This window comes from Ctenopharyngodon idella, chromosome 14 (assembly GCF_019924925.1).
Source record: "Ctenopharyngodon idella isolate HZGC_01 chromosome 14, HZGC01, whole genome shotgun sequence".
NCBI lineage: Eukaryota > Metazoa > Chordata > Actinopteri > Cypriniformes > Xenocyprididae > Ctenopharyngodon > Ctenopharyngodon idella.
The window spans coordinates 1,288,348-1,316,003 of record NC_067233.1 but is presented as its reverse complement, the minus strand read 5'-3'; the positions used below and the strand labels follow the sequence as shown (position 1 = coordinate 1,316,003).

The following is a 27,656-nucleotide window of genomic DNA, read 5'->3' as shown; positions in this document are numbered from 1 at the left end:
CTTTAGCAGTATCTAGGTTAAAATGCACAAATCATTCAAGAGATGCATAAAACGCTGAATAAACACACCAAACAAGCCCATTTCTAGAGAACTATATTTACATAATACTCTTGTTTTACAGAGAACAATAATAAAAAGTATAAAATACTTACAAAAATTTGCAACAATGTACATATAAAAATAAGATCTATCTTCTCCTGAACAATAGAAACTGCATACATACAAAAACAAAAAAAACAAAACAAATATATAAATATACATGAAATCCTGTCACAGAATCTGGGATGAAGCAAGAGTCCAGGTAACGCGGTTGGGATCCCCGCCCCTTAATGTAACATCAGAGGGAGAAAACAGGAATATTAACCCTCTTACCAAATCCATTCAAATTCAATTCCAGAAAAGAAATATTAAAGTGTAGTGTAACATATGAAAGTGTAAGTCCACGTTCACTGGAGAATTGTGGAGTTTGTCAGATCAAACGTTCTTCCTCTTCACTATTACGTCTCATCTACACTCCTTCAAGCTGTCACGACTTGATCAAACACATCTAGTTCCTAAATTTAGTCAATGCAAAACTATCCATGTGGAACATAAGAGCCATGTACGCAACGCGGACAGTTCACCCAAATTAAAGTTTATTCCCTAATGTCTTTCCAAACTCTTCATATGACTTGTGACGAATGATCAGTGCGTAGTGTTTCTGTACAAAGTGACATCGCCATCTACTGGCCTGGCAGCAGAATATAACGTTTCCCGCGTACAGACGACAATGTTGTCAAAATGATCTCCGTTCAAACGGATTCGTTTTTTGATCGCCTGAATGCAAAAACGCTGTATTCTGCTGCCAGGCCAGTAGATGGCGATGTCACTTTGTAGAGAAACCAATAAACTACGTAACACATGTGCGTGACGTCACCGTTTTCACAAATTCGCCTTTTTGTAGTTTACACAGAGACGGGAGCGGTATTGTTCAAAAACTTTCAAAAGTTTGCATTTTCAGGCCCCCAAATGTAAATGAACGGCCAAAACGCAAAATTTGCCGTTTTTTTGTCCCCTCATGAAGGAAAAGCAGTCATATATGGCTTTGGACCGATATTGAGGGTGAGTAAATGACATTTTTGGGTGAACTAATGTTTTAGACTCTTTTACTCTAAATCACATATTGTGCATCTTCAAGAGTGCAAATTTAAGGCCTGTGGAACCGTGTCAAGACATTCCTGACATTGAAGAGACCCTCCTCTTGCCTACACATAGGCAACACAACCGTATGAATGGCTGAACGTGTGCCTGAGCACGCACTCATTCAAATTCAGTGGTTTTACTGAGCCACAGGTTCAGTAGTAGAGCGCTTCCCTCTTTGAAACTTCCAGTCCAGAGAATACTTCAGTGACGCAGGCTCTGTGCTCTACTCGACTTCTATTATATACACCATATACATATTCAATAGAGAACACAGCAGATCTGACCGTGATACGAGCAGGAACATCCAAAACCGGACGTTCACGTTTTCTACTGAAGGCACCAGCATTGGCTTCGTTATCACTCATTGGTGACTGGCCAACAGCTCGTCTATATCGTCCATCCACTCTTGAGTCGATTGATTCTTCAACAGAGAGTCCACCAGGTCGGTCTCAGCAGGAAACCCGGACAAGCTGCTTCCCGATTGGGTGTTGTAGCTAAACTGGAGCTGCTGATTGGCTGTCCTGCTGAGCTGATAAGTCTGATTGCACTGAAGTCCTGCGGTGCGATTGGGTCCAGCCTGTGGCTGGCTGAAGCCCCCCAAATCGGGCAGAACCTGTTGGGTTTGAGGCGGCACTTGCGGTTGCCCCTGCTGGGCCGTCTGCTGGCCGGGAGCGGGCAGTTGTTGGGGCATATTTGTCCGTTGTTGGTTCATGTTAGGCATCATTTGTCCAGGGTTCATGCCTGCCAAGGTTCGACCTGCCGCACTATTTCCCATGCCACCCTGAGAAAACGGGGTGTTGTTGGGAAGTTTGGACAATCTTGACTGCATGTGGAAGGCGGAGTTGGGGAAACCTGCTGGCATGCCTCCGTTAGCAGAGCCAGGCTGGAGACCTGGATGCTGCTGGGGCGGCGGCTGCTGCCAGGACTGGGCTTGTGTGGGCAAGGCACCCTGGATACTGGTTGGCATAGCAGACCCCATGCTATTAGCCATGGCGTTGGGTATGCTGTTGGGCAGACGGGCCAGCTGCTGCTGCTTCATCATGGCAGCATTGGGCTGGTTTTTCAAGTGTGCTTGTTGCTGGGCCGCTAGAACGTTCTGTCGGTAAGCGGCAGACATGGCCGACATTTGTGGTCTCTGCTGGTTGGGATGGGAGGGATGCATGGGCATGTTGGCGTAGAGGACTTGCTGCACGTCGAGACCGCCTGCACAGGATGGAAGGCTCATGTCTGCTTGACTGGCAGCCGGAGAGGGACCAGTGGTTGGGCCAGCATTCTGGCCCACCCCCATTCCCATCATGCCTGGTGTCTGAGGGAACATCCGCTGCGTTCCGGGGGCGGCGCCACTGAGAGAGTTGACATTTCCTATTGGTTGAGATGCACCTAAAACAGTAGACCACAATCACAGTTAGAAGAAGAAAGCAAGATGGCAAGATTTAATCTGTTTAATTTTCAAAGTTAAAGGTTAGTTCACCTAAAAATGAAATTTCTGTCATTAATTACTCATCCTCATGTCGTTCCAAACCTGTAAGACTTTCATTCGTCTTCGGAACACAAATGAAGTCTTTTTTGCGTAGGCCAGTGGTTCCCAACCACAGTCCTGGAGCCTCCCCAACACTGCATGTTTTCCATGTCTCCTTAATCAAACACATCTCATTCAGATCAGGGTGTGTCAGATAAAGGAGAGATGCAAAATGTGCAGTGTTGTGGGGCCTCCAGGAACGTGGTTGGGAACCACTGCCGTAGGCTGTCTATAGAGCAGGGGTGTCCAAACTCAGTCCTGGAGGGCCACTATCCTGCAGAGTTTAGCTCCAACTTACCACATCACACCTGCCTGGAAGTTTCCTGTATGCCTAAAAACCTTGATTAGCTGGTTCAGGTGTGTTTAATTGGGGTTGGAGCTGAACTCTGCAGGACAGTGGCCCTCCAGGAGCAGGATTGGACACCCCTGCTATAGAGGGTGTCAGATTTCATAAAGAATATCTTAATTTGTGTTCCGAAGACAAACTAAAGTCTTACGGGTTTGACAAAGATAATATGTATGATGAGTCTTGTGTCAGTTGTTGATTGGATGTTGAGATGTGGGTGTGGCTCTCAAGTGTAGGCAGATGAAGTGGGTTTAAGTGGAATAATTAGGGGTGTGACGAGACAGCTCACGAGACGAGATTTACAGTATTTTTAAGAAATCCTCAATGACGAAATACACGACTAGAAAAGGTGAATTTAAAATGTTTTAACTAATCATCTGGTAATGAATGTAATTTCAGTTCAGTTGTACTCTGAGTATGAATTATATGCAGTAAGAGACAACACTCAAGCACTGTAAAAGGTTTTGACAAAAATGTTTTATGATTTCATATGAGTCTCTTCAGACCTTAGAACTGTACATGATTTATGAGCTTTTACAACTTTTGACCTCCTAACTGAACTCCTTTCTACAAATTGATCATAGAAATAAAAACAGTATAATGTCTTAGTCTTAAGTGCATGCAATAAGTGCAACCATAATCAAATTACTCTCTCAATATACAAAGTGCACATGGAGACCAATTTTTTCTTCAAGCATGATAAAGAGCATAAGATAGCTTTCATATTGGGAGATATTTGCATTCAACAGGGAGCTGCTTCCAAAATGTGGGGTATTGAAATTGCGTTTGAATGTGCACTCGCGTTTTACTTTCGCTTTCGATTTTGTGATCACACGTACTCTGTGAATAGGGAGCGGCTGAGTGTGAATTCTACAAGATCAGACATCTGTCAGATGATTAGGCTTTGTTGTGTAACAAATCCTCCACCATGGTCTTGTCAGTCATCTCGTTACGTGATCACTAAACTCTGATTCGTGGCACGAGATCTCGTCACACCCCTAGGAATAATAGATTGCAGAAGACCTGCATAACGTTACCAGAGAGAAGTCTGACACTTCACCTGAAGATCCAGTTATAATATGTTTAACCCTCTACAGAACAGCATTGCCCTCAGGCAACAGATAGTTTTCTTAAGTCCTATGTTTAGTATATTTTTCTTTAAATGATTACAACCAATTTGAAAAAGTTGAAAAAGTACCAAAGAACACTCCAGTAAGGTGTTGGAGTCACTATCAAGCACCATTTAAAGGTGGGACATCCTGTTCCTGTTCATCAATTTCATAACCAACAACCTTCTACACTCAACCCTTCTGATGAGGCAAGTCTCTTATTGTAGACTTGGCTACTTTCCAAACTCATTCACCACATCTATTTTACAAGCTTACTTTGCAGGAAAAAGACCGCCCGTAATCAAACACAGACTCGCAGATAAATGAAAAATTCAGTGTAACGGCAGCACCACCTCACCACACACTAACCATACTGTGTTTCTGCCATTCAAATGAGTCTATCAATAAACACACTTGCAAATCAGGTGGGCTTGTTTGTTGACTACTAACAAAAGGCTGCTTGTATTGACCTACAGAGACAGGAAGCTCATGTCGTACTGAACTTTTCATGTGAGTAAAAAAACTGGAGGTCTGGTTTGAGGTCTAGTTTCTAACTTGTGCAATCTGGTCTGGGTCCAAACCACTCGATTGCTCAAACTATATTTGGAGGTGGTAATGAACGGATGTCTAGTTTGTGTGTCCCAATGCATTCTGGACAATAAAATGGCAGTTGATCTAACAGGTGATGTAAATGGGGCTAGTTGATGATCAGGAAGAGAAAGGGGAATACCGAGATGGTGTGTTCGGGGAAGCCTGAGGGGTGCTGCTGGGCCAGGCAGGGTGGCACACCGGCGAACTGCGGCACCTGCTGCTGCTGGAATGGGTTCTGCTGGGCCTGTGGGTTCTGTTGGTCCTGGTACTGAGGCGGTGGACGGGTCAGATGCCTCTGCAGCTGCTGTTCCTGTTGCTGCCGCTGCTTCTCCTGAGACAAACACACTTCAGTTACTTCAACAATGTGATGAACTGGAGTCTTTCAGACACCCACAGACTTCTAGCCAAAGTATTCCTGTGAGGCTGCTGCCCCCTAGAGGCGGATCTGTGAATGAGACACTTTGGAAGCAGTTGTAGAATTAATTATGATTATTACTACACAACAACGGTTTCTTTAATCTATTGCTGGCACTGTATCAAAGATAGCAACGGCACCTGCTCGGCCATCATCTGTCTCTGGAGGAACTGCATCTGCTGCTGCTTTATGTAGGCTGTGTTACTATGGTTAGCCGGGATGCTGTTGCTGCTGGGCTGCGGCGTCATGGTGTTTCCTGGGCCAGGAACATGAGCGGTGGAGGGGTATGACCCCGAATCCTGCAGAGAGAGAGCAAGAGACGACTCTTATTCAACACTACAAACTACAGAAGCTTCGATCTGTGGAGAATGAGATAATTTATTTGTATTCCCACTGTACACCAATTGTGTCTCTACTTCCATTTATATGGATATATTTGTCTTACTAAAGGTCTTAAGCTCCCTGGTAGTGGATAAGGAGTTTCCATCAGACACCAGACAGGAAGCTCAAGTCATACCTCTGAAAAACAGATGTCTAGTTCACGCCTGTTAAACATCCGACTCGTATGATCTGAACTCAAGTGGACACAGATAAATACAGATTGGGTCCAAACCACATGATCACTCAAACTATATTTGGAGGTGGGCAGGGACGGATGTGACCACATCCCATTTCTAGAGTAAATTAGGTGTTAGGCCGATATGTAGCGTGTTGTTGCGCTCTGGGCGACCCGAGTTCGAGTCCCAGCTCGGGCACCTTTTTTGATCTTGTCCCTCTCTCACACATACTTTGCTTCCTGTCAGTTCTCTATAATCCAGTCTTCAGTGTCACATGATCCTTCAGAATTTTTACTGTAGTTTTGATCAAATGCAGCTTTGGTGAGATTTTTCAAAAACATTAAAAGTGTTTACTTCCTTTCTATTCATATTTTTTCAAACAATTTCTTAATTTGTGAAAAATACTGTAATACGATTACAGAATCAAGAAGTTACCGTCTACAAAGTGTTTAATTTAGAGATTTTTGCTAAATTCATTTTCAATAATTTATTTCTAATTAAATGTTAAAATAAATAAATATTTAAATAATAAAATATTAAAATAAATATTAAAACAAATACAAATATTTAAATAAATACATAATAAAATTAAGATAAATTTAAATAAATATTAAAATACATACAAATATTTAAATAAACATTTAAATAAATATTAAAGCAAATACAAATATTAAAATAAATAATTATATATTAAAATAAATGATTTCTGAAGGATCATGTGACACCTAAGACTGGAGTAATGATGCTGAAAATTCAGCTTTTGATCACAGGAATAAATTACACTTTACTATATATTCACATAGAAAACAGCTGATTTAAATTATAATAATATTTCACTATTTTTCCTGTAGTTTTGATCAAATAAATGCAGCCTTGGTGAGCAGAAGAGACTCTTCAAAAATATTAAAAAACAAAAAACAAAAAAAAAAAAAAACTTAGTTTCCAAACTTTTGACTGCATAGACTGTAGACTGTTAAAGAAGACAAAAACTTTGATTTTACAGGAAAAACCATTTTTCTTTTTACAATGCATAGAGGAGGAGAGGATCATGGCCACTAGAGGGCACAATAAAAAAAGTAAAAAAAAAAAAAAAAGTAAAAAAAAAAAAAAAAATTGACTATTCAAATTTCCAAAAACATACATTATGTAAGGATTTTTTTCTTCTTTTCTTTTGTAAAGCTGTCCTTGTAATTGTGATATATATATATATATATAAAAAAACTATATTTTATACACACAATCAAAGAACATTTTACATTTGTTTTTTTTAGGTTTTAGTTTTTGAAAAGGATCTAATATATCATTATTGATGACATTGCACTACAGAAATAAGAGAATTTGTGTGTAAAATATTAAAAGCCCTAAACACCTAAAACTAGGCTGTAAGTACAATGTCTTATTTCTTCCTCCTGATTTTGTGCTGAAGTGTAACTAGGACACATTCTTGGCAGGTTTTGTGAGATTCTCCCTCCTACAGTATAATTAATGCAATCCACACCAGCTGAATGTTTCAGATCTCACTGCTTTGAATTTCACATTTAAATTCAGGCATCAAAGCAGCTGAACAGCAGATCTCCGCTCCGCTCCAACCTGATTGAGAGGCGCAGAGCCTCCTCAGCGCTGGACTACAGACAGTGGCAAAGATGGTTTAAAAATAAATGAGAGACGCCAGCGCTGGCAGACGCCCTTTCACAACAAACACTCACAGCAGAGGTATTTCGAGGTCAGTGACGATATCAAACCGTGTTATCTGAAAAGTGAGATGCGGACAGAGATTTTACAGAAGAGAGTTAACAATAACAAGTCGCCGAACCGTGGAAATAAAAGTTGATATCTCGAAAGAAAGTGAAAGCCAAACGGGTTAAACGGCTATATTTAAACAGAAGAAACGCTGATCTGAAAATACTCTGCAGGACGACGGCCAGGGGCGGGTGGGCAGCACGCATGAAAGACGGCTTTGTCGTCCCCTCCTCTCTCTGGCTCTGTCTGTCCTTTTCTCTGTTGACTCGTCTCAGCCCCCACCGCAGAGAGAGTGTGTGTGTGTGTGTGAGTGTGTGTGTGTGTGTGAATGGCTGTCTGCTCCTTAGCAACCAGCTGCCTGACCCAGACAAACTGATCAACCCCGGGGCGCATGAGGCCCACTGCAGACACACACAGAAAACACTAGAGCTGGACAATATAGTCAGCATGTATTTTTATTATGCATTGTGTTGTCTTGCTGAGGTGTGTGAATATTGCTGTGATTCAGTTTCTCCATGACTCATGAATGCTAAAGTCACCATCAAAAATCACATCGTTTTAAATTTATGCGCCTCATAATTAGTGGTGACCGATATATACTGCACTATATTCAGTTGCCCACTGTCATAGTTGTCATTTTCACCACGTACTGCACGTAAAATTAGTGTTATCTTGTCTTTATTTGATTCCCAGTGTGCACAAATTTACTGAGTGCTCTGTTGGTTACAGTATTTACTTCCTTTTTAATTTATATTTTTTCAAACAATTTCTTAATTTGTGAAAAATACTGTAATACGATTACAGAATAAAGAAGTTGAAATCTACAAGTGTTTAATTTAGAGATTTATTTTTAAATTAATTTTCAAATGATTTATTTATAATTTAAATATTAAAATAAATTAAATATTAAAATAAATAAATCAATAAAATAAATATTAAAAATAAATATTTAAATAAATTTAAATATTAAAATATTTAAATGATAAACAAATATTGAAATTATTAAAATAAATATTTAAATGATAAATATAGAAAAATAAATATTAAAATAAATTATAAATAAAATATTAAAATAAATATTTAAATGATGAATATTAAAATAAAAAATAAATAAATATTTAAATGATAAATATTGAAAAATAAATATTAAAATAAATAAATATTTAAATAAATACATATTTTAAAAACAAAATCAATAAATATAAATATTAAAATAATTAAATTTAAATATTAAAAAGGTAAAATAAAAAAATAATAAAATCAATAAATATTAAAATAAATCAATTTAAATTAATGAATATTTAAATACTAAAAATAAATTTAAATAAATAAAATATTTAAATAAATAAATATTTAAATGATAAATATTTAAATTATAAATACATATTTAAAAAAAATTAAAATAAATATAAATATTAAAAGAATTAAATTTAAATTAAAATAAGTATTTAACAAACAAACAAATATAATATCGGCCACCCTGCTTTCTTAGGTATCGGCCTATGCCATCAAAAAAACAATATTGGTTGACAAGAACTTGTAATCTTGAATCAGAATATCTCCTCCCTCTTGCAGCATCTCTTCTCTTCTCTGATGATGAGGGCGGGGCAACCTGTCACTCACTTGAGATCCACCAATAGCAAACCACAACCATCCAATCAATTCCCCAAAGACAAAATCAAGCCCCGCCCTACATTTGTTCTTGTTTGAGAAGCCGTTTCACTCGGATATACGACACTATAGTCTATAATAGAGAAGATGAGCACTTTTCATGATAAAGACAAATTTCCTTTTCATGACAACATTAAGACGGATGTTTAAATTATGTTTCTGATTAAACGTAGTGTGTTCCATCTCTAACGTCATTCAGTAAGCTTGCGTTATCATTCACGGATGTCTCGCCACATAATTTTACAAGATTTGTGAGTGTGTACAGTGTGCTCCACTTAGGTTACATAAAGCATATCCAGATTTTTTTTGCATCTTTAATTCATTTTAACATCTGCTGTGTTTCCTTTTTCTCTCTTTAACTCACTCTACAGCGATTACATTTCTACTTTCACTTATATGGATGTGTCTTACTAAATGTCTTATTGTAGTTATAATGTGCCGAGGATAGTTATATTTACTTCCTCTGACATTTGAGCAGAGAAACACTCCCTGCTGCCAATATTATCTTCGAGTTTAGCAGACGAGGAGTTACCAGCAGATATTCAGTTCATAAAAGGGCTTTTTGCGTGTTTTTCAAGGTCTCTGACTGCACTTGAAGTGGATGCTAGATTTATTCTCTTACTATAAAGAAGCGCTGATCACACTCCGCTTGGAAATGTCACAAATTAAAAGATAAGTTGTTTTTCCCCAACACAAGATCGGCTGGGTGTGTCAAGGACATCACTATCTTGTTTTTTACGTGTCCAGATGTTTTGAGGCCGCTGTAGTCTGGAAGCTAAAATACCAAAACCAGCCATTTTGAATATATTCACAATCATCTACAACACATCTATAACACAAGGACACTTGACCTACTCTGCTTGATCATGTGAGTATTAGTAACCACTCATTATTACTAATCATTATGAAGCATCTCTACCACAGTGACATTCAGCAAAAGCAGATGAAAGACAGAAACAAGTTCTGACATGATGTCACATGTGACCGAGCTCTTACAAACAAAAGGGCCCTTTCTGTGAATGACTGTAGTTCAGACATGAAATTCATGCCACGCGCACTATAGCATCCGTGCTGATGTATACTTGAGCACTTAACTCTTTCCCTGCCACTGATGAGTTTTTCTGGGAATCCTTGTTTTGACTGTTATGTGGTAGGGGGCGTTACTGCACATCTTCTGAAAGAGTACAGAATCTCCAGATCAAAACACAGGAGAAGAAGCAGAAACGAGTGATAGAAACATTGCTGACACATAAATAACACAATCAAACATTAAACTAACTGCCTAACGTTACTGAATGAAATGTTGAACTCATGAAGAGGAAACGACTGAAGCTTTGAGGTGTTGATGGACTCGATCTACTCCATCTGTGTTTTGATCATCGCTCTGAATCCCATCCGGACGAAGTCTTTGACAAAAACGTGTTTTTTTTTCCTTCAAAATGTTGCTTTTTTGTACAAAACTTACCCAAATTCAAGTGTTGATAAAAGAATGAATGAAGATAGAATAAAATGTTTAAAAGCAGACGCACTTTCTTTTGATATGTTGCAAAAAAATATTCTGAGGGCCATGAAAGTTGTGTGAAAATGATCTTAAATTGTTTTTTTAAAAACACTGGTGGGAAGTTAACTAATCTCTTACTGTCTCAAGAACCTCGAGACAACATAAAAGAACTGAAAAACAAAAACACATTCATTGAAACATTACTCAAAGTATTACTTCACCCAAAAATTCTGTCATCATTTACTTTCCCTGATGACATACTTCGAAATGAACGCATGAAGATACTTTTAATGAAATTTTTCTATTGAAAGTCCAGGTAACCAAACTTTGAAGATCCAAAAAGGTTTTAAAGTCATCATCAAAAAAAATAAAAAATAAAATAAAATAAAATAAAATATGAAAAGATTCTATGTCAATCAAGGTTTAAAGGGTTAGTTCACCCAAAAGTGAAATTTCTGTCATTAATTCCTCACCATCATGTCGTCCCACACCCGTAAGACCTTCATTCATCTTCAGAACACAAATTAAGATATTTTTGATGAAATCCGAGAGGTATATGACTCGTCCATAGACAGCAATATAATCAACACTTTCAAGGTCCAGAAAGGTACTAAAGACATCGTTAAAACAGTCATGTGACTGCAGTGGTTCAACCTTAATGTTATGAAGAGACGAGAATACTTTTTGTGTGCAAAAACAAAAACAAAAATAACGACTTTATTCAACAATCTCTTCTCTTCCCTGTCATTATCCTTACGCAGGTGAGCACAGTGAAGGCTTCCGTGTTTACGTCCGAACGCCGGCTCAGTATTGGCCAAAGCTGATCACGTGACTCATGCGTGTGATGCTGACGCAGGAGTCGGCGTTCTGACGATGAACCTGGAAGCGCTGGATGTAAACAACATATGAGAATGACACACAAGAGAAGAGATTGTTGAATAAAGTCATTATTTTTGTTTTGTTTTTGCGCACAAAAAGTATTCGTCTCTTCATAACATTAAGGTTGAACCACTGCAGTCACATGACTGTTTTAACGATGTCTTTAGTACCTTTCTGGACCTTGAAAGTGTTGATTATATTGCGGTCTATAGATACCTCTCGGATTTCATCAAAAAATATCTTAATTTGTGTTCTGAAGATGAACGAAGGTCTTACTGGTGTGGAATGACATGAGGTCGAGAATTTAATGAAATCTGTTGATCGCATCGCTTCAAAAGACTTTGATTGAACTGCTCGATTCACATGGATTCATCCTTATGACCTTTTTAATCTTCTAAGTTTTGGTTAGCGGGACTTAAAGGGGCGGAAATCTCTCAGGTTTCATTAAAAACCTGTGTTTCAAAGCAAGTAAATGACAGAATCTCACATTTGGGTGAACTAACCCTTTAAAACCCCTAGTTAGCAACAGACGTGAGGTCTTCAGTAGTCTTACCTGAGCATGCTGGAGGTGCGTTGGTCTGAAGTTCATGCTGGGCGGCCTCTGCTTCTGCAGCGGTTGCTGTTGCTGTCGCATCAGGCTCAGGATGACCTGGCTCGGTTTGTTCTGGCTCTGTGTGGTCGGAGGGCCTCTGGGTGCGCCTGCTGCTCCGGCCTCATAATGGGACAGGGGTTTAGTGTTATTGTAGTCCAACATGGCCGCCTGGGATGCTGGGTTGGGCGGGTGGCTGAGAGGCCCCGTGGGCGCTGCTGGGTGGCTCAACATGTTGGCGTGGCCGCCGGGCTGCATGTACCCGGCCGGAGTGCCTGCTTTTGGAGAACCCTTGTTCGGCATGAGCAGGGTCTTGGGGTTGGGGAAGTCTTGTGGGTACAAAGAAGGGCTGGTGGGCTTCTCAAGACCAAATGTCCCACCCATTTGAGTTTGGCTGGGAGCGTTTTGGGGCCAAGATGTAGAGTGGTTGGGCTGCTGGTGGAATTTCGCCGCTTGCGGTTGCTGAGGTTTTTGTTGAGGCGGCTTCTGAACCACATGTTGCTGCTGCTGGCTTTGTAATATCGCTCTCTGCTGTTCACGTGCCGCTAACTGCTGCAGCTGCTGCGCGGGGGACAGGTCTTTGGGTGGGACGGGCATCATGTGATTTGGGAGTGGTCTGTTGGGCTGTTGTGAATGCTGCGGCAGGGCCGGCGACGTGGCCGGAGCCGTTACAGGGGAGTTGGTGTGAAGCGGCGGCCCGGATGAAGTAGGTCTCACCTGAGGTGAACCGTTACAAGAGTCCTGATCGAAGGCAGAGGAAGCCGTAGCGGGGGAAAATTCAGTCTTCACACTCGCCAGATCTGGCGGGATCAAGCTCTGAGCCGCAGTGGACGTGAGCTCCGGGTCTTTGCGATCACCAAAGCTGTCACTGAAGAGCTCCTGGATGTCCTCGTAGGGTACGGAGCGGTTGAACTCCTCCATGATCTCACTCCAGTCCTGATCGTCGAGGTTGAGGTCAGGGAAGAGGCTGTTGTTTCCAGTCACACCTCCTGTGGGCAGTATGCAGGGCAAGATATCGTCCACCGGCTCCTGCTTCATTTCTTTCAGGCGGAAATCGGACTCTGAGCCACGTGACGCACCGCTATCGGTTATTCCTGCTCCGTTGTGTTCTGCACCGACTGCTCTGTGGTTCCCATTGGCCATCATGCCGTCAGTACTCACATTATGTTTAGTGTCCATGGGCGAAAGAGGAGGCACAGTGCCATTTGAGACCCCGTTACGACCGGCTAGCGCATCCTCAACACAGGCCTTTTTATTGGGCGGGTAACCATCGGTGAAACCGTTGACTTGGTCACGGCCAAGAGGTGAACCAGCATTCTCCAACTTCCTTTTCACAGTCTCCTGTAACTGCACAGAGAAGACAAGTCAAATTAGGCATTATATTATGCAATATTTCACAGCATCAATGTTTATTTATGGGCCTATTTTATATAATTATATTATATATGATTCAAAGTTAAAAAAAAAAAAAAAAAAAAAAACGTATTAGCCCCAAGCAAAGAAACGTCTTGTTTTTAAATGATTTGCAGTATTTGTTACTAAAAGGGCAAACGTCATGAGGACCAAGAATGCAGTTGTTCTACGTATATTAATGGTAATTAGGAACTCGTTTTACAACAATTCACTTGCACAAGCACACTGTTAGGAATGAATCATGCTCTTAAAACTGAAGAGCCACTGCTCTCCGATCTGAAACACAGCCTACCGTGTGCTGTATAAGTCAGGGGTTTGTAATTACACCACACAATATAAAAATATCATGTAAACCACAAACAATTTATGGGTACACAAATGCTAGATCACTGGAACAGAAGCTCCTCTTCTGGTCACAGGAGTTTTGGATAGGGCTGGGAATCGAAAATCGAGTCCAATTCTGGAATCAGATACTTAAAGGGTTAGTTCACCCAAAAATGAAGATTCTGTCATTAATTCCTCACCCTCATGTCGTTCCACAACCTTAAGACCTTCGCTCATCTTCAGAACACAAATTAAGATATTTTTGATGAAATCCGAGAGGTATCTATAGACAGCAATATAATCAACACTTTCAAGGTCCAGAAAGGCACTAAAGACATCGTTAAAACAGTCATGTGACTGCAGTGGTTCAACCTTAATGTTATGAAGAGACGAGAATACTTTTTGTGAGCGAAAACAAAACAAAAATAACAACTTTATTCAACTTCTCTTCTGTGTCATTATCCTTACGCAGGTGAGCACAGTGAAGGCTTCCGTGTTTATGTCCGAACGCGACGGCTCATGATTGGCCAAAGCTGATCACGTGACTCATGCGTGTGATAGAGCCGGCCAATAATGAGTCGGCGTTCTGACGATGAACCTGGAAGCGCTGGATGTAAACAACATATGAGAATGACACAGAAGAGAAGAGATTGTTGAATAAAGTGGTTATTTTTGTTTTGTTTTTGGTACACAAAAAGTATTCTCGTCTCTTCATAACATTAAGGTTGAACCACTGCAGTCACATGACTGTTTTAACGATGTCTTTAGTACATTTCTGGAACTTGAAAGTGTTGATTATATTGCTGTCTATGGACGAGTCATATACCTCTCAGATTTCATCAAAATATCCTAATTTGTGTTCTGAAGATGAACGAAGGTCTTAAGGGTGTGGAACGACATGAGGGTGAGGAATTAATGACAGAAATTTCATTTTTGGGTGAACTAACCCTTTAAGGTCAGGAATCGGATATTTGTTATAAAATTAAAATTCCTCTTATCGATTCCTTTCTGTGCATTTTAATATGACTTTAAACCATTCAAGTGCAAGAAGACGCCGTTTTCTGTGCTGCGCACTCATCCAAAACATGCGCACAGAAAGCCGCCTCTCATACGGAGTTCTCTTCTGCGTCTTTTTGCACTTAAACTGACAAACACACACAAAAATATCCTCGTAAACAGTCGGTTATGTCTCAAGTGAACGTAAACAGTTGACAAAGAAAACTTAAAGTGACAGCAGCTTAATAATCCTGCTGCCGTCTCCATAATAACGTTAATCAAACAACAAAAGACGAAGATATTTGTATATATTTGTAAATGTATATTTTATTTATAAAGTGCAGTGTTATTTTTCATTAGATTACAGTGTCTCTACCTGAAAATCTTTTTCAGTTGTATTTATTTGAGTGATTGCCAATTTCTTTATTTGTTCTTTTTTTAATTACTGAGTGTTTACTTGTGTTTAATAATGCTTATTAGTTGTTTTTGCTATGATATTTTTAAACTAAAGGCAAAAGTTCCTTGTATAATTGTTCTTTACCCTGTTGATTTTTATATATGGTATTCAGCTACAATGTTTCTTTTTTACCTTATTGGAATCGATAAGAATCTGAATCATTATACCCGGCCCTAGATTTGGAAGGCTGCTGCATGATGTGAAGCAACAATATAATAAAGGAGAATTTATTTCAAAGTGTGCACTGTTCAACAGGAACAGAATGAGGTCTGGAAACATTTTGTAACTCGTCCAAACAGACGTGCGCAGCGCTGTGATGATCTGTGCACCGGCTGAAGGCGTGCGGCCCGTCTGATGTCAACTCCCCCTCACACCTGCAGAGTCTCTGAACCTGAAAAACTGGTCTCTCTGTATCGGCTACAGTCACTTTTCTGAGACGACCTCGCTGGGCGGCACACCCACGAAAACGTCCTTTCAAACATGCTAAAACTCTTCCCAAAGCAATTTTCTGCCGACGTGCGTCTCTTAATCTCTTGCGCTCTTACTTTCCCTCCATCTTCGTTCCTCCCCCGCGAGCTCGAGCCACATGAGTCTAATTACCATGTGTATGAATGTGTATCCCACAACAAAAGAGTCAGCGCTCGGCCCGCGGAGGGGTGCGGGAGTGTGCCGAATTCCTGCCCATGCATGGCTCGAGCTCGGCTCGTCTTTGATGTCCTGCCTGCTACAATGGACATCCCCCGACCGCACGGGAGGGGAGCGGCGGTTTTGGCCCAAGGGCAGAGAGCGCTGTTTGAGCGCAGCGATCGATATTAGAGCAAAGACTCGGGTCACTACACTCACCGCTTTGCAGTTACAGCTACTTTACAAACGAGGGGCAAACTCCAACAAGAGTTTAACGCCCTTTAGAAAAGGTAGTAATTAGTCCTTTAATGGTTGAGAGCAGCCAAAAATCTGCAAGTGCAATTCAAACCAGCTGTTCATTTATTAGTGCGCTTTGCCAAGACGAAGCAGTACTAACTTCAGTTAAGCTTTCTTAGCTTCATGACACTGGTAAACAGAAATCTGACAGCTACAGTAGGGGTGTGCGATATACGATAGTATCGTGACAATGTGCAGTCTGACATTATTGATGTCACTCACTTTGCAAAAAGCAAAACAAACAGACAGTGCACGCTCTCACTGCGTGATTTACTCTAATAAAATGCCGTAAAAATGCCCTTGTATGAGTATTTCATTTATTTATATCATATGGTATTGTTAAGCAATCACACATTTTTTCCAAACATCAGCACAATTGCAAATGTGCTAGTGGTTTTATATAACAGTTTAATAAACAATTAAGTGACTTACATTTTACACACAATATTGCCTGTTTTTCTCTATTTTGCCAATATAGTTCCAAGCAAAGCCACGGCAGAACTGGAGTGCTTTGTTACTGAATGAATCAGTCCAGCTGAATGAATCGGTTGAATAAATGACTCAATGATTTGCTCATTAACAGTAGCCAGGTTTCCATCCAAGGATTTTTTCGCGGAAAATTTTTTTTTCGCTTTAAAATGTTTAGCGATATAGCTGATGGAAATGCCATTTGTCGATAAAATGTATCAAATGTTGACAATCTTTTTACGTTTAATTTTAGCGCATAAAATCTATTATCAATAATTCAAATGTTGCAAAAATGAGTTTGAAAACACTGTCGAGAAAAGGGGCTTTAACGCAAATAAATGTGTCGTCACATGACAGAATTGGCCTATACGTGCAGCGTCCGCGCGTTCGTTTGTGAAAGCAGCGTTTCTCTGTGGATCGTAGTTCAAAAGTGCGTCAAAAGGATGAGGAAAATATGGTCTTGAAAATCTATGCATCTCGACAAAAATAAGCTAGGTGTCTGTTAAATTAAGGAAGACTGAGTTTTTAACGCTGACAAAAAGAAAGGTAAAATAAAATACAGAACTTCTGTATCTGAATAAATAAAAGTAATGTCAAAATCGTGAGTGTTTCGATTTAATGATCAGAAATGGTTCTAGGCTACATGACAAATGAAAATCACAAACATGACACTTGAAAATAAAATAAGTGCAATTTATTAATATAGAATTTTATCTCAAATAAATTAGGAAAATAAAGTAGTTGACTCCAAAAGGCTCTAATAAAATTTTAGAAATGTCATGTGAGAATAAGCCTAATGCAGACCACTTAAAAAAAAAAAAAAAAAAAAAAAAAAAAGGTTAAATACACAATTAAAATGTTTTAGTACACAGTGATTTGATATTTTTGATGTTGTTGAACTATGAAACCAGAACAAATAACTTTTTTAGATGCAAAATTATGTATGAAAATGGCTCAAGAGCAGATTTTAACAAAACTTGTGCAACAATTCATTTTTTTTTTTTTTTTTTTAGGGATGACGTCATTACGCACACCATTTTATCCGTAAAAGGCCAACTAAATGGAAATATCCTGGAGACAGCAAATTTCACAATTTTTTTTTTTTGCGCATATTTGCTTTGTCGATAACAAAACAGCACAAAAACTGGATGGAAACTTGACTAGTGACTTGCTGCCACCTGCTGGCAGTTTTAGTTTCATCTTTAAAGAATCTTTTCAATTTTAACATATTTCATATATTAATGTTTTATTTTTAAAACATCAAAACATTTATGCATTTGTAACTGCAGGTTAAATTCATTTATGTCCCTCTGAGCTACATTAAACAGTCTAATCGAAATACATCTAAATGCAGCTTCTGTGTTTCCTCTGGATTGCAAAGATGGATTTTCTTGATACTAATTTAATTTGATTGGTAATTCTTCAATTATTCTAAATGGATTAAGTGTAATAATTTGACAATAAATGATGCACAGGCTACATTTAATTAGGTAAGAAAAAATTCTGAATTAAATTCAAAAATGCAGATTAAGAGATAAAAATCAATTTAATCTTATTGGAAAATGTAATTTCTGTCACTGCTGCAAACTAACCACTGCACAAAATAGGAATAACAACAAAACCTTTAGGAGTCCACGGCAGTCCTAAATCTGACAAGATACCAGCACAAAAACACACTCGTCTGATCGTGGTTATCGACAAAATCTCAAAAAATATTTTCGGTGGCATTTCTGCCCTGATCTCTGCTTAACCCTGGTCAGAAGCTGTGAAAGGCCAGTTGCAGGACAAGTGCTGAGCAGGGAAGAGTGAGTTATGTTGAGTCATACTGTGGGGAAGGGAAACATCTAGATGCACTACAGTTCGCCACAAGCATTATGTTCCAGATTCACTCTATTAACACTTGTTAACTAAAAACAACAGCCCATCTGTAAGAAGCTACATCAACATCAAGACATCTGCAGTTGGGGTAGATGACCAAAAAACACTTGACCCCTCACAGTGTTACAAACTCATGTGCTTTTCTTTCTTACACGTTAATTCGTGCAATTTACGTTTTACTCATTGTATGGAATGCGTGGAATGCACAAGTCACATGTTTTGTAACAACATGAGGTTGAATGACAGAGTTTTCAATTTTGGGTGATCTAAACACCTCATGACCAGGTTTGAGGGTCCAGTGTGCTATAGATGCAGAAAAGTGTGAAAGCATACAGACACATGCAGCTGTCCAGAGCAGAGGCCACTGGGAACAATAGTGAGTCAGCGGTGTGGGCGAGCAGGGGGAAGGGTGCATGTGAGCAGACCTGAGTCATCCTAAACGCCGCACATCATCGCGTCAGCATGACCGTCCCAACACTCCTGTGGCACTGTCCCACAGCCACTCTCTGACACGCTTACTGTAGAACTGCAGCCTTCATGCCAAACGAGCTCGAAACGAGTTTGACTGCTCCAGACTCAAAACATAACCTACTTACCAAGACAGAGTAACACAGATCTACCTCACCTGAACTAACCTAACTGTCCTACTGGAGCATAAAAGGCTACGGTTGCAACATGATTTTTATAGTTATTACATATTACAGTATTAAAGTTGGCGATCATTATTTTCATGAAATATCAGTTCCTAAAAATTCCAATCCTTACCTCTGGTCTCTACTTCAATTTAAGGGGTTGTTTACGTGACACCATTTTCAACTAAAAACTTTATGCGTTTTGGGCGTTCATTTACACGACAGCGGCATTTTGGGGGCCTGAAAACACTTTTGAAAACGTGTTTCAAAGTGCAATTTTTTAAAAACAATACTGTTATCGACTACAAATATGCGAACTTGTAAAAATAGTGACGTCATGCGCATACGTATTCAGTCTATAGGCACGTAGTTTCTTTACATCGCCATCTACTGGCCTGACTGACAAAAATAGCTGTATTCTGCTTTTTCGCAGATCCGTGTGATGAACAGGGATTGTTTTGACAATGTTGTCTGTACACAAAAAACACAATGAAAAAACTTTGTTTTTAGTACATCATTGTCGTGTAAACGTAATGGACAAACCCAACTGTTGGGTCTAAAAATTAAAACCAGTGGATGGGTTTGTCCAAATTGGACCCAAATCAAATCAACCCAGCATTTTCACTTCCACTCAAAACTTGAGCCTTGACACACCGGATGAGAAACACTGTTTTAGAAGTGATGTAGTTTGTTGCACTGCTGGCATTAACCCTAGCAGTTCACGTCAACAGCCTTAAAAGTATGGTTTCAACCAAAAATGAAAATACTGCCATCATTTACTCTTCGTCATTAGGGTTGGGACAATAAATTAATGCATCGTGAATCAAGAAATGATTCTGGATCGATTCTGATATTTTCTGAATGCATCGCAATTCTCTCGTGAATTGATTCTGAGCTTAGTTTTTACCAGCAGATGGCACTGCGTGCTTTAGAAACAGCCGTACTCTGCTTCCTTCCAGTTCCTTACACACACACACCACTAAAACCTAAAATAATCATTCATAAAGTTTGAAAAGGTTGAAGCGAAGTACAAAAGTGTTTGCAGTCGCGTCATAAAAGCATTCTGAGGTGCAAATACATTCTCAGACTCAGCCGAACGCACGAGCGCTCTTCTTCATGAGCATTCGAGTGCGAGATTAGAAATAAGCTCAGAATCGATTCATGCTTTCAGAAAACATCAGAATCGATCCACGAATCGTGACGCATCTATATATTTTTGTCCCAGCCCTATCCCTCACGTCGTTCCAAACCCATAAGACTTTAGTTCTTCTTTAAAACACAAATAAAGATATTTTTAAATGAATCCTGAGAGATTTCTGTCCCTCCATTAAAAGTTAATTCATCCAAAATCCTATAAGAGAAATTATCAATGATTAAAAGCTGATCTATAAGAATTACGCTTGATTCCCTAGAAAATATAGTTAAAAGAAAAACAAGTTTCACTCTTGAGAGTCACAGAATAGTTCCTGTTTGGCAAGATAGGTGAGGTTTGGCAAGATAGCCACAGCCTCGAAATGACTAAATCTAAGATAATATGAGCATGTAGCAACATTCCCACAATGTAAACTACAAAGAGTGAATGAATGATTGGCGGACAGATCAAATCTAGATGGATTGTTGAAGTGTGGCAGGACCGGTCAGTCACTAAAACGTCACTGCTTGTGATTAAATGAGGTCAAATGTTTATGGAGCTTTTCCACTGAGAGGTAGGACTCGGCACGGTTCGGCTCGCTTTTCCACTGCAGTTTAGTACCGCTTCAAAGTGGGTGGGATTATTGACTGATCGTTATAGTTACGCTGCCTCTACTGCCGTGACATCATCGTAAACGCAACACAAACAAACGCACAACACAGGAGCAACGATGGAACACTGCTCTGTGATGCTCCACGCATTACGTAATCACGTTGGAAAGGTCACGCGTGACGTAGACGGAAGTACCGCGGTAGGGCGAAAAACTCCATCTCATTTTCTCCTCCAACTTCAAAATCATCCGACATCGTTGTTTTACCTTTTTTTTGACTTAAGGCCTTTGCACACTGAGTCCGAAATTCGCATGCGAAATTTTCGCACGTTAAAAAATAAATTCGACCTCACGTTATGTCAATCACATTTGCACACTGCCTCCGAAACTTTCGTCCGTCATAAAAAAAAAAATTCGGATCAGGTTCGATTTTCTGCGTTTTTCGCAGAAGAGATTTTAAGAGATGTTTTGACAATTCAGAGCCACCGTACGCGAACGCCAAAATGACATCCTGAAGTAAACTTTGAAACGCTCGGGATAATCACGCAGCTCCTTGATGAGGTGAACTCTCTTTTCTCTCTATGCAATCTTGGGATTGGATGGACCCAATATTTCCTCTTTCTTTTTCTCTTTTTAAGAAGAGAGAGGACAACTAAATCACGCTCACTGCTTGAAGACTTCATTTTGTATTATTTTGCAATTTTTTTCGCAACGGATTCATTAATACGCATCAGACTCAGTGTGCAAGGTCTCTGTGCGTGACGAATTTTTAGGATCACAAATGCGAAATGCGAAAATTTCGGACTCAGTGTGCAAAGGCCTTTAATCTTTGCACGTTCGCTTTGTAAACACTGGATCGGTACTTCCGCCTATGTCACGCATGACCTTTCCAACATGATTACGTAATGCGTGGAGCATCACAGAGCAGTGCAAGACGAGCATTTGTGGTTAAAAAGTATATAAATTTTTTGCATTAAAAAAAATATCAAAGCAAGCGTCATGTGCTCATTTCACAATCACTAAGTGTCGATACACAATTTTCGAACCTAAAAGTCTTTTTTGTGAAATGTTGTGCTTGTGCTCTATTTCTTGGTCATATATTTTATCTAACGCAAAGACATAAATGCCGTAAAACTGAATTTGCACAAAAGTCTTCAGAAGTATTAGGTATGTACCGATATGAAAATTTCGGCCGATAACCGATAATTCTTTATATTTGAAAGCGATATATTGGCCAATCAATCAAAACTTCGTTTTTGAGAGCCTGATTACAAAAACAAAAGTTTCACCATTAAAAGTCATGTCCCAAACACGATTATAATGTTCTCATTATAATATTATGTAGACTTGCACTTAACTATTTTCCTTTTTGAAGTGATTTCAATCATATTTCAAGCAATTTAAAACCATCATGGTGAACAGTGCGCATCTGAAGTGTCTCAGCTGAAGGAAAATATCCATTATTTATCAGCTTTAATATATCAGCCAAATTTTCTTATCGGGCCGATAACGATAACATTAAAAATGAACATATATCGGTCGATACCGATATATCGTGCATCCCTAAGAAGTATACTAGAAACAGGGATTCTTCGAAAGTGTATTTCTCAGGGTTTGGAAAGTGTAGCCATGCAATGCACAGTCCAAAAAACAATCACAGCCATGAGGTGATCACTCATTGATCTCCCCTCTCAAAACATCTGTGGCACACCACAGAGCTCATGTGACATGTGCTGGGCGCGTGCTCGTGTCACGGTCACATGATCATCTCAGCGCTGCTGATGCTGCCTGCCATGCGACTTCAGCACACCTGCACTCAAGAACCCCAGTGCATTTTCGTGTTTCTAGAGCAGTAGTTTGATTGACACTTCACTACTTTACATCTAGGACATGCAAAGTAACATGCAACACAGGTTTGGAGTTAGCTCGATGTTTCTAAATCAACATGTGTGATGTTTGAACCTACAATCTTTCAGCCAACTGACCTGCAGGAACATCGCAACCCTTTTCCCATAGACTCACCGCGATCAGCGTGTTGTTTCTGCTCTGCTCCCCGGGCGTCCCGCTCCCTCCGTCCGCCAGCTCAGCGCCGCCGCCGGTCCCTCTCTGCCCCGCCGGGTCCGCGCTCGCCGCCGCGGGCTGCCTGTGCTTGTTCGAGCGCTTGGCCTTGGTCTGCAGGCAGCGCTGGTGCAGTGCATAGGTCTGCTGTCGACCCATCTCATGCCGCTCCCCGGCCGTGCTTTCATAGCGGTTCTCACAGCCGGTGTGATGCCGCCGGAAGAGCTCGATCCGCCGCCGCAGCCGCTCCATCACCGCGTTGTGCCGCGGCACCACGAAATCCGCCATCATCCGCGTTTATAAAGTCTCTGGATACTAGCAGCACAACTCACAGACTGATCGTGCCGTTTGAGTGTGTTTGCGAGCCTGTCCTTACAAAACACACTCCATTTTTATCACTATCTGCCTCCTTATACAACAAAAGAAATGGCACATAGTTCAGATGTGAGCGCTTGTATTCAGAAAAAAAGTTTCCTTTTAACAAACGAACGCACAAAAATCACTGAACAATCCTTCTTATCTAACTATACTCAAGCCCGGAGTCCTGACACAAGCCAGAATGAAGTTAAAACGGCCATTTTATGAATGAAAGAGTTCGCGAACACTAATAAATTATTCATCTTAGAAGTTAGACACGAAAATAATTTAGAGGAAAGTTTGAAAAGTTTTACTCTATTTGAAAACGTCAAACCCTTTAAATAATATTTACCTCACGTTTAGGCCTATATATTCACAACACGTCGTTAAATCGATTTCTCTGTCTTGTCGCGAAAATTTCAGCAACAACTTCAAAATAAACGTGTAGTTTTATCGCCTCACAGCTGAAGTTTGACAAAAGACGTACTTGAAATAAAAACCCTTCGACGAAAGGTTAGAAAGTGTTGTGTAAAACCGTCTACATTACATCCATTCAGCTTTAAAACACCAAATTAGAGAGTTACGAGTGAGTTTTAGTAGTAAAAGTAACTTTTAAACTAGCAGTGCGGCTAACAGCTGATCCTCCTCACAGTTACATTAGCTACGGATGTAGCTTAGCCTGAATGCTAACTAACCCTCAAACAAAGCATTATAAACTCACTTTCTTCCAAATGCGCTTTAAAAGTCTCGAAGTACACACAACCGACTCCTGTCCCCCGGGTTAACTCGACGCGAAAACGAGAAAGCAAACGGTAAAGAAATAAACTCTGCCCTACTGCGCTGTCTCTATTGTTTTCCAGTGTTCAGGCAGTTGTTGGTCGCCATCTTGTAACTATTTTTTTTTCTTTTTTCCTCTGTTTTATCCACGCGCTGTGAGTGACAGATCACTCGGGCAATCATGAACTCTCTCTGGAAACTCACAACACTAAAACATTCCTCAGCAGATGTGATGCCGTATTGTTCTCGGGAAAACACATTTACAGCACTTTGTTTTCATGTTTTTTACATTGTGGAAATGAATGTACTTTTTTATAAATCGAAGGTAGATAGATAGATAGATAGATAGATAGATATGTTACTTTTAAAATGTATTTCACTACAGATTAAAATAGATATGCTTTAAAAAGTAATTTGTAACGTATTTCGTTAGATTACCCAAGTTTTGTAACTTAATTTAAATACTTTAGAATACTTTGGAATACTAATTAATATGTATGTAACACAAAAACAAGGTAATTTATCTCACAATTCTGACTTTTTCTCAGAATTGTGTGATATAGAGTTGCAATTGTGAATTGTAAAGTAGGAATTGTGAGATATAGCTAAACTCGCAATTTTCTAGGAAAAAAGTCAGAATCGTGAGATATAAACTCGCAATTTTCCAGGAAAAAGTCAAAATTGCAATTAAAAAGACAGAATTGTGATTTAAACTCGCAATTTTCCAGAAAAAAAGTCCGAATCGTGAGATATAAACTCGCAATTTTCCAGGAAAAAGTCAAAATTGCGATAAAAAGTCAGAATTGTGATTTAAACTCGCAATTTTCCAGGAAAAAAGTCAGAATCGTGAGATATAAACTCGCAATTTTCCAGGAAAAAGTCAAAATTGCAATTAAAAAGACAGAATTGTGATTTAAACTTGCAATTTTCCAGGAAAAAAGTCAGAATCGTGAGATATAAACTATCAGTTTTCCAGGAAAAAGTCAAAATTGCAATTAAAAAGACAGAATTGTGATTTAAACACGCAATTTTCCAGAAAAAAAGTCAGAATCGTGAGATATAAACTCGCAATTTTCCAGGAAAAAGTCAAAATTGCGATAAAAAGTCAGAATTGTGATTTAAACTCGCAATTTTCCAGGGAAAAAGTCAGAATTGTGAGATATAAACTCGCAATTTTCCAGGAAAAAGTCAAAATTGCGATAAAAAGTCAGAATTGTGATTTAAACTCGCAATTTTCCAGAAAAAAAAGTCAGAATTGTGAGATATAAACTTGCAATTTTCCAAAAAAGTCAAAATTGCGATTAAAAAGACAGAATTGTGATTTAAACTTGCAATTTTCCAGAAAAACTCAGAATCATGAGAAATAAACTCTCAATTTTCCAGAAAGTCAGAATTGTGATATAAACTTTCAGTTTTCCAGAAAAAAAGTCAAAATTGTGAGAAAATAAGTCAGAATTGTGAAATAAAAACTTGTAATCGTGAGAAAAAGTCAAAATTTCACATTTTTATTCTGAGAATTGTGATATAAACTCGCAATTTTCCAGAAAAAGTCAGAATTGCAAGGAAAAAAAGTCAGAATTGTGAGATAAATGTGCAATTTCCAGAATAAAAGTCAGAACTGCAAGAAAATAACTCAGAATTGTGAGATATAAACTCACGATTTTCCAGATAAAGTCAGAATTTTACATTTATATCACGCAATTCTGACTTTATTACTTTACAATTGTAAGTTTAAATCTTGCAATTCTGAGAAAAAAAGTCAGAATTGTGAGATAAAAAGTCGCAATTACCTTTTTTTTTTTATACAATTACATGGACTCACAAACAACTATCGCAAAACATGAAAACAGTCGTGATGGCTGATCCAGGTGATGACAGGACAGTTCAGATTCAAGGGAATGTACATTTTTGAACGGGCAGTTTTTATAAATTCAGTAATTTTATCTTGTGGAGTATATAAACATCTGTTATGTGAAATAGGTTATTCCGGACAGTACTAAAAAAAAATAACATGTACATTTTATGATCCCTCTTACGCCTGTATTCCAGTATTTGGCACCTCTCTATCGCTGACCACACGTCTCACAGGTGGAGAAGGGTTTATTCTGACCTGAGGTATAAACGGTTTATATGTTTTCCAGACTGCAGCCTCTCTTCATGTGATTGTCAGACTGAGGTATTCCCCTCTCATAAAGCATGTTGGGTTTGTTTGGGAGATGAAAACATGATGATTTGAGAGAAACAGGAAGCTTCTCGACACCGGCTCGACTACAGCCCGCTTCAGTCTCCACCACAAGACCCAGCGCTGCTCTGATTGTGTAAAACTGAATTATGCAACTCACTCCGCTATCACTCCCAAAAATAGCTCTTCCTTACAATCTCTTAACTGCTGAGATCAACGTTTTGCATCTCGAAGAGCTATTTTTAAAAGAACGCAGTACATGTTTGGATACGATACTCCAGTGAGCAGCAGTTTCCACAGATAACGCTCAGAGAGATAGTGTTTGACCTGATTTAGGAGATTTCCATTGTCCTTTAATAAACTATTGAGTGGCCTACAAAACTATAAACCTCATTGTATTACATTTACAAAATATCTGCAATCAAATGTGTTTTTTTTCTTCTTCTCAGAACTAACTTCACATTTCATTTCTGAATAGTGTATGCATGGCATCAGTTCCCCTCAGGTTCACACAGGTGTCTTCATTTCCAGCAACCCTAAACCAAACCCTCACCCTACAGTAAGTGCACTACTTATATAGTGTTATATTTGTTTTTAATGACACTACAAATTTGATTAATCCATCAAAATATGAGGAAAATATTTTTTTTAAAATATGAGGGAAGAACAAAACACCAAACCTGGTTAAGGTATTTATCTGACAAAATGGCAAACTACAGCTACAGGTTTCATTTCACTGTGCAAAAAATGCTGACAGGAAAAAAGCTACAAAATAATCATTTATTAATATTTGGTTGGTTCTGTTGGTTTGAATTTATTGTATAATATTAGTATTGTCACATTTAATGATGGTTAAGCACATCCACCTCCAAACATTTGACAAAATTTCGGCTTTACCGAATGATGATATTTTCAAACAATGCTAAGTTTTTAAAATATTACAACATTTTCCATGTTTTATAGCGGTTGTACCGAATGACCTGATGTTTCGGGACATTCGTATGATCAAGTGAAAACATGAATTTTTCAAATAGCTAAGAGAGAGTTAGTTACTTTGCTTCACGACCATGTGGTCCTTTGCAGGTGTCTGAATGATGTCACATCCTGTCACATGATATTGACCACATGACTTAATATTGGTTACTCCAAATGACATCAATGAAATTAATTTTTCCGGACATTCTTTCTCATAACAAAGCAACGACTTCTACACATAATTTTAATATCATTTTGCACTATGTTGATATATGATGTTATAAAATCATGCCAGAATAAAAAAATATACACATTTATTACATTTTAAGATATTTTAATCACAAATGAAATGTCTGTATTGGCCTTTGGACGGTTAA

General features: G+C 39.0%; 1 protein-coding gene across 1 annotated transcript; it reads right to left on the bottom strand.

The window, feature by feature from the left end:
* Window positions 1-76: 76 nt before the first annotated feature.
* On the bottom strand, window positions 77-24,265 carry maml1 (mastermind-like transcriptional coactivator 1). Its single transcript, XM_051859927.1, has 6 exons — window positions 22,953-24,265; window positions 12,064-13,446; window positions 5,303-5,461; window positions 4,887-5,078; window position 4,354; window positions 77-2,562 (listed from the first exon to the last, which is right to left on the bottom strand). The coding sequence occupies exons 1-6, from the start codon at window positions 23,277-23,279 to the stop codon at window positions 1,544-1,546; spliced, it is 3,081 nt and encodes a 1,026-aa protein (XP_051715887.1). The 5' UTR covers window positions 23,280-24,265; the 3' UTR covers window positions 77-1,543.
* Window positions 24,266-27,656: the final 3,391 nt, after the last annotated feature.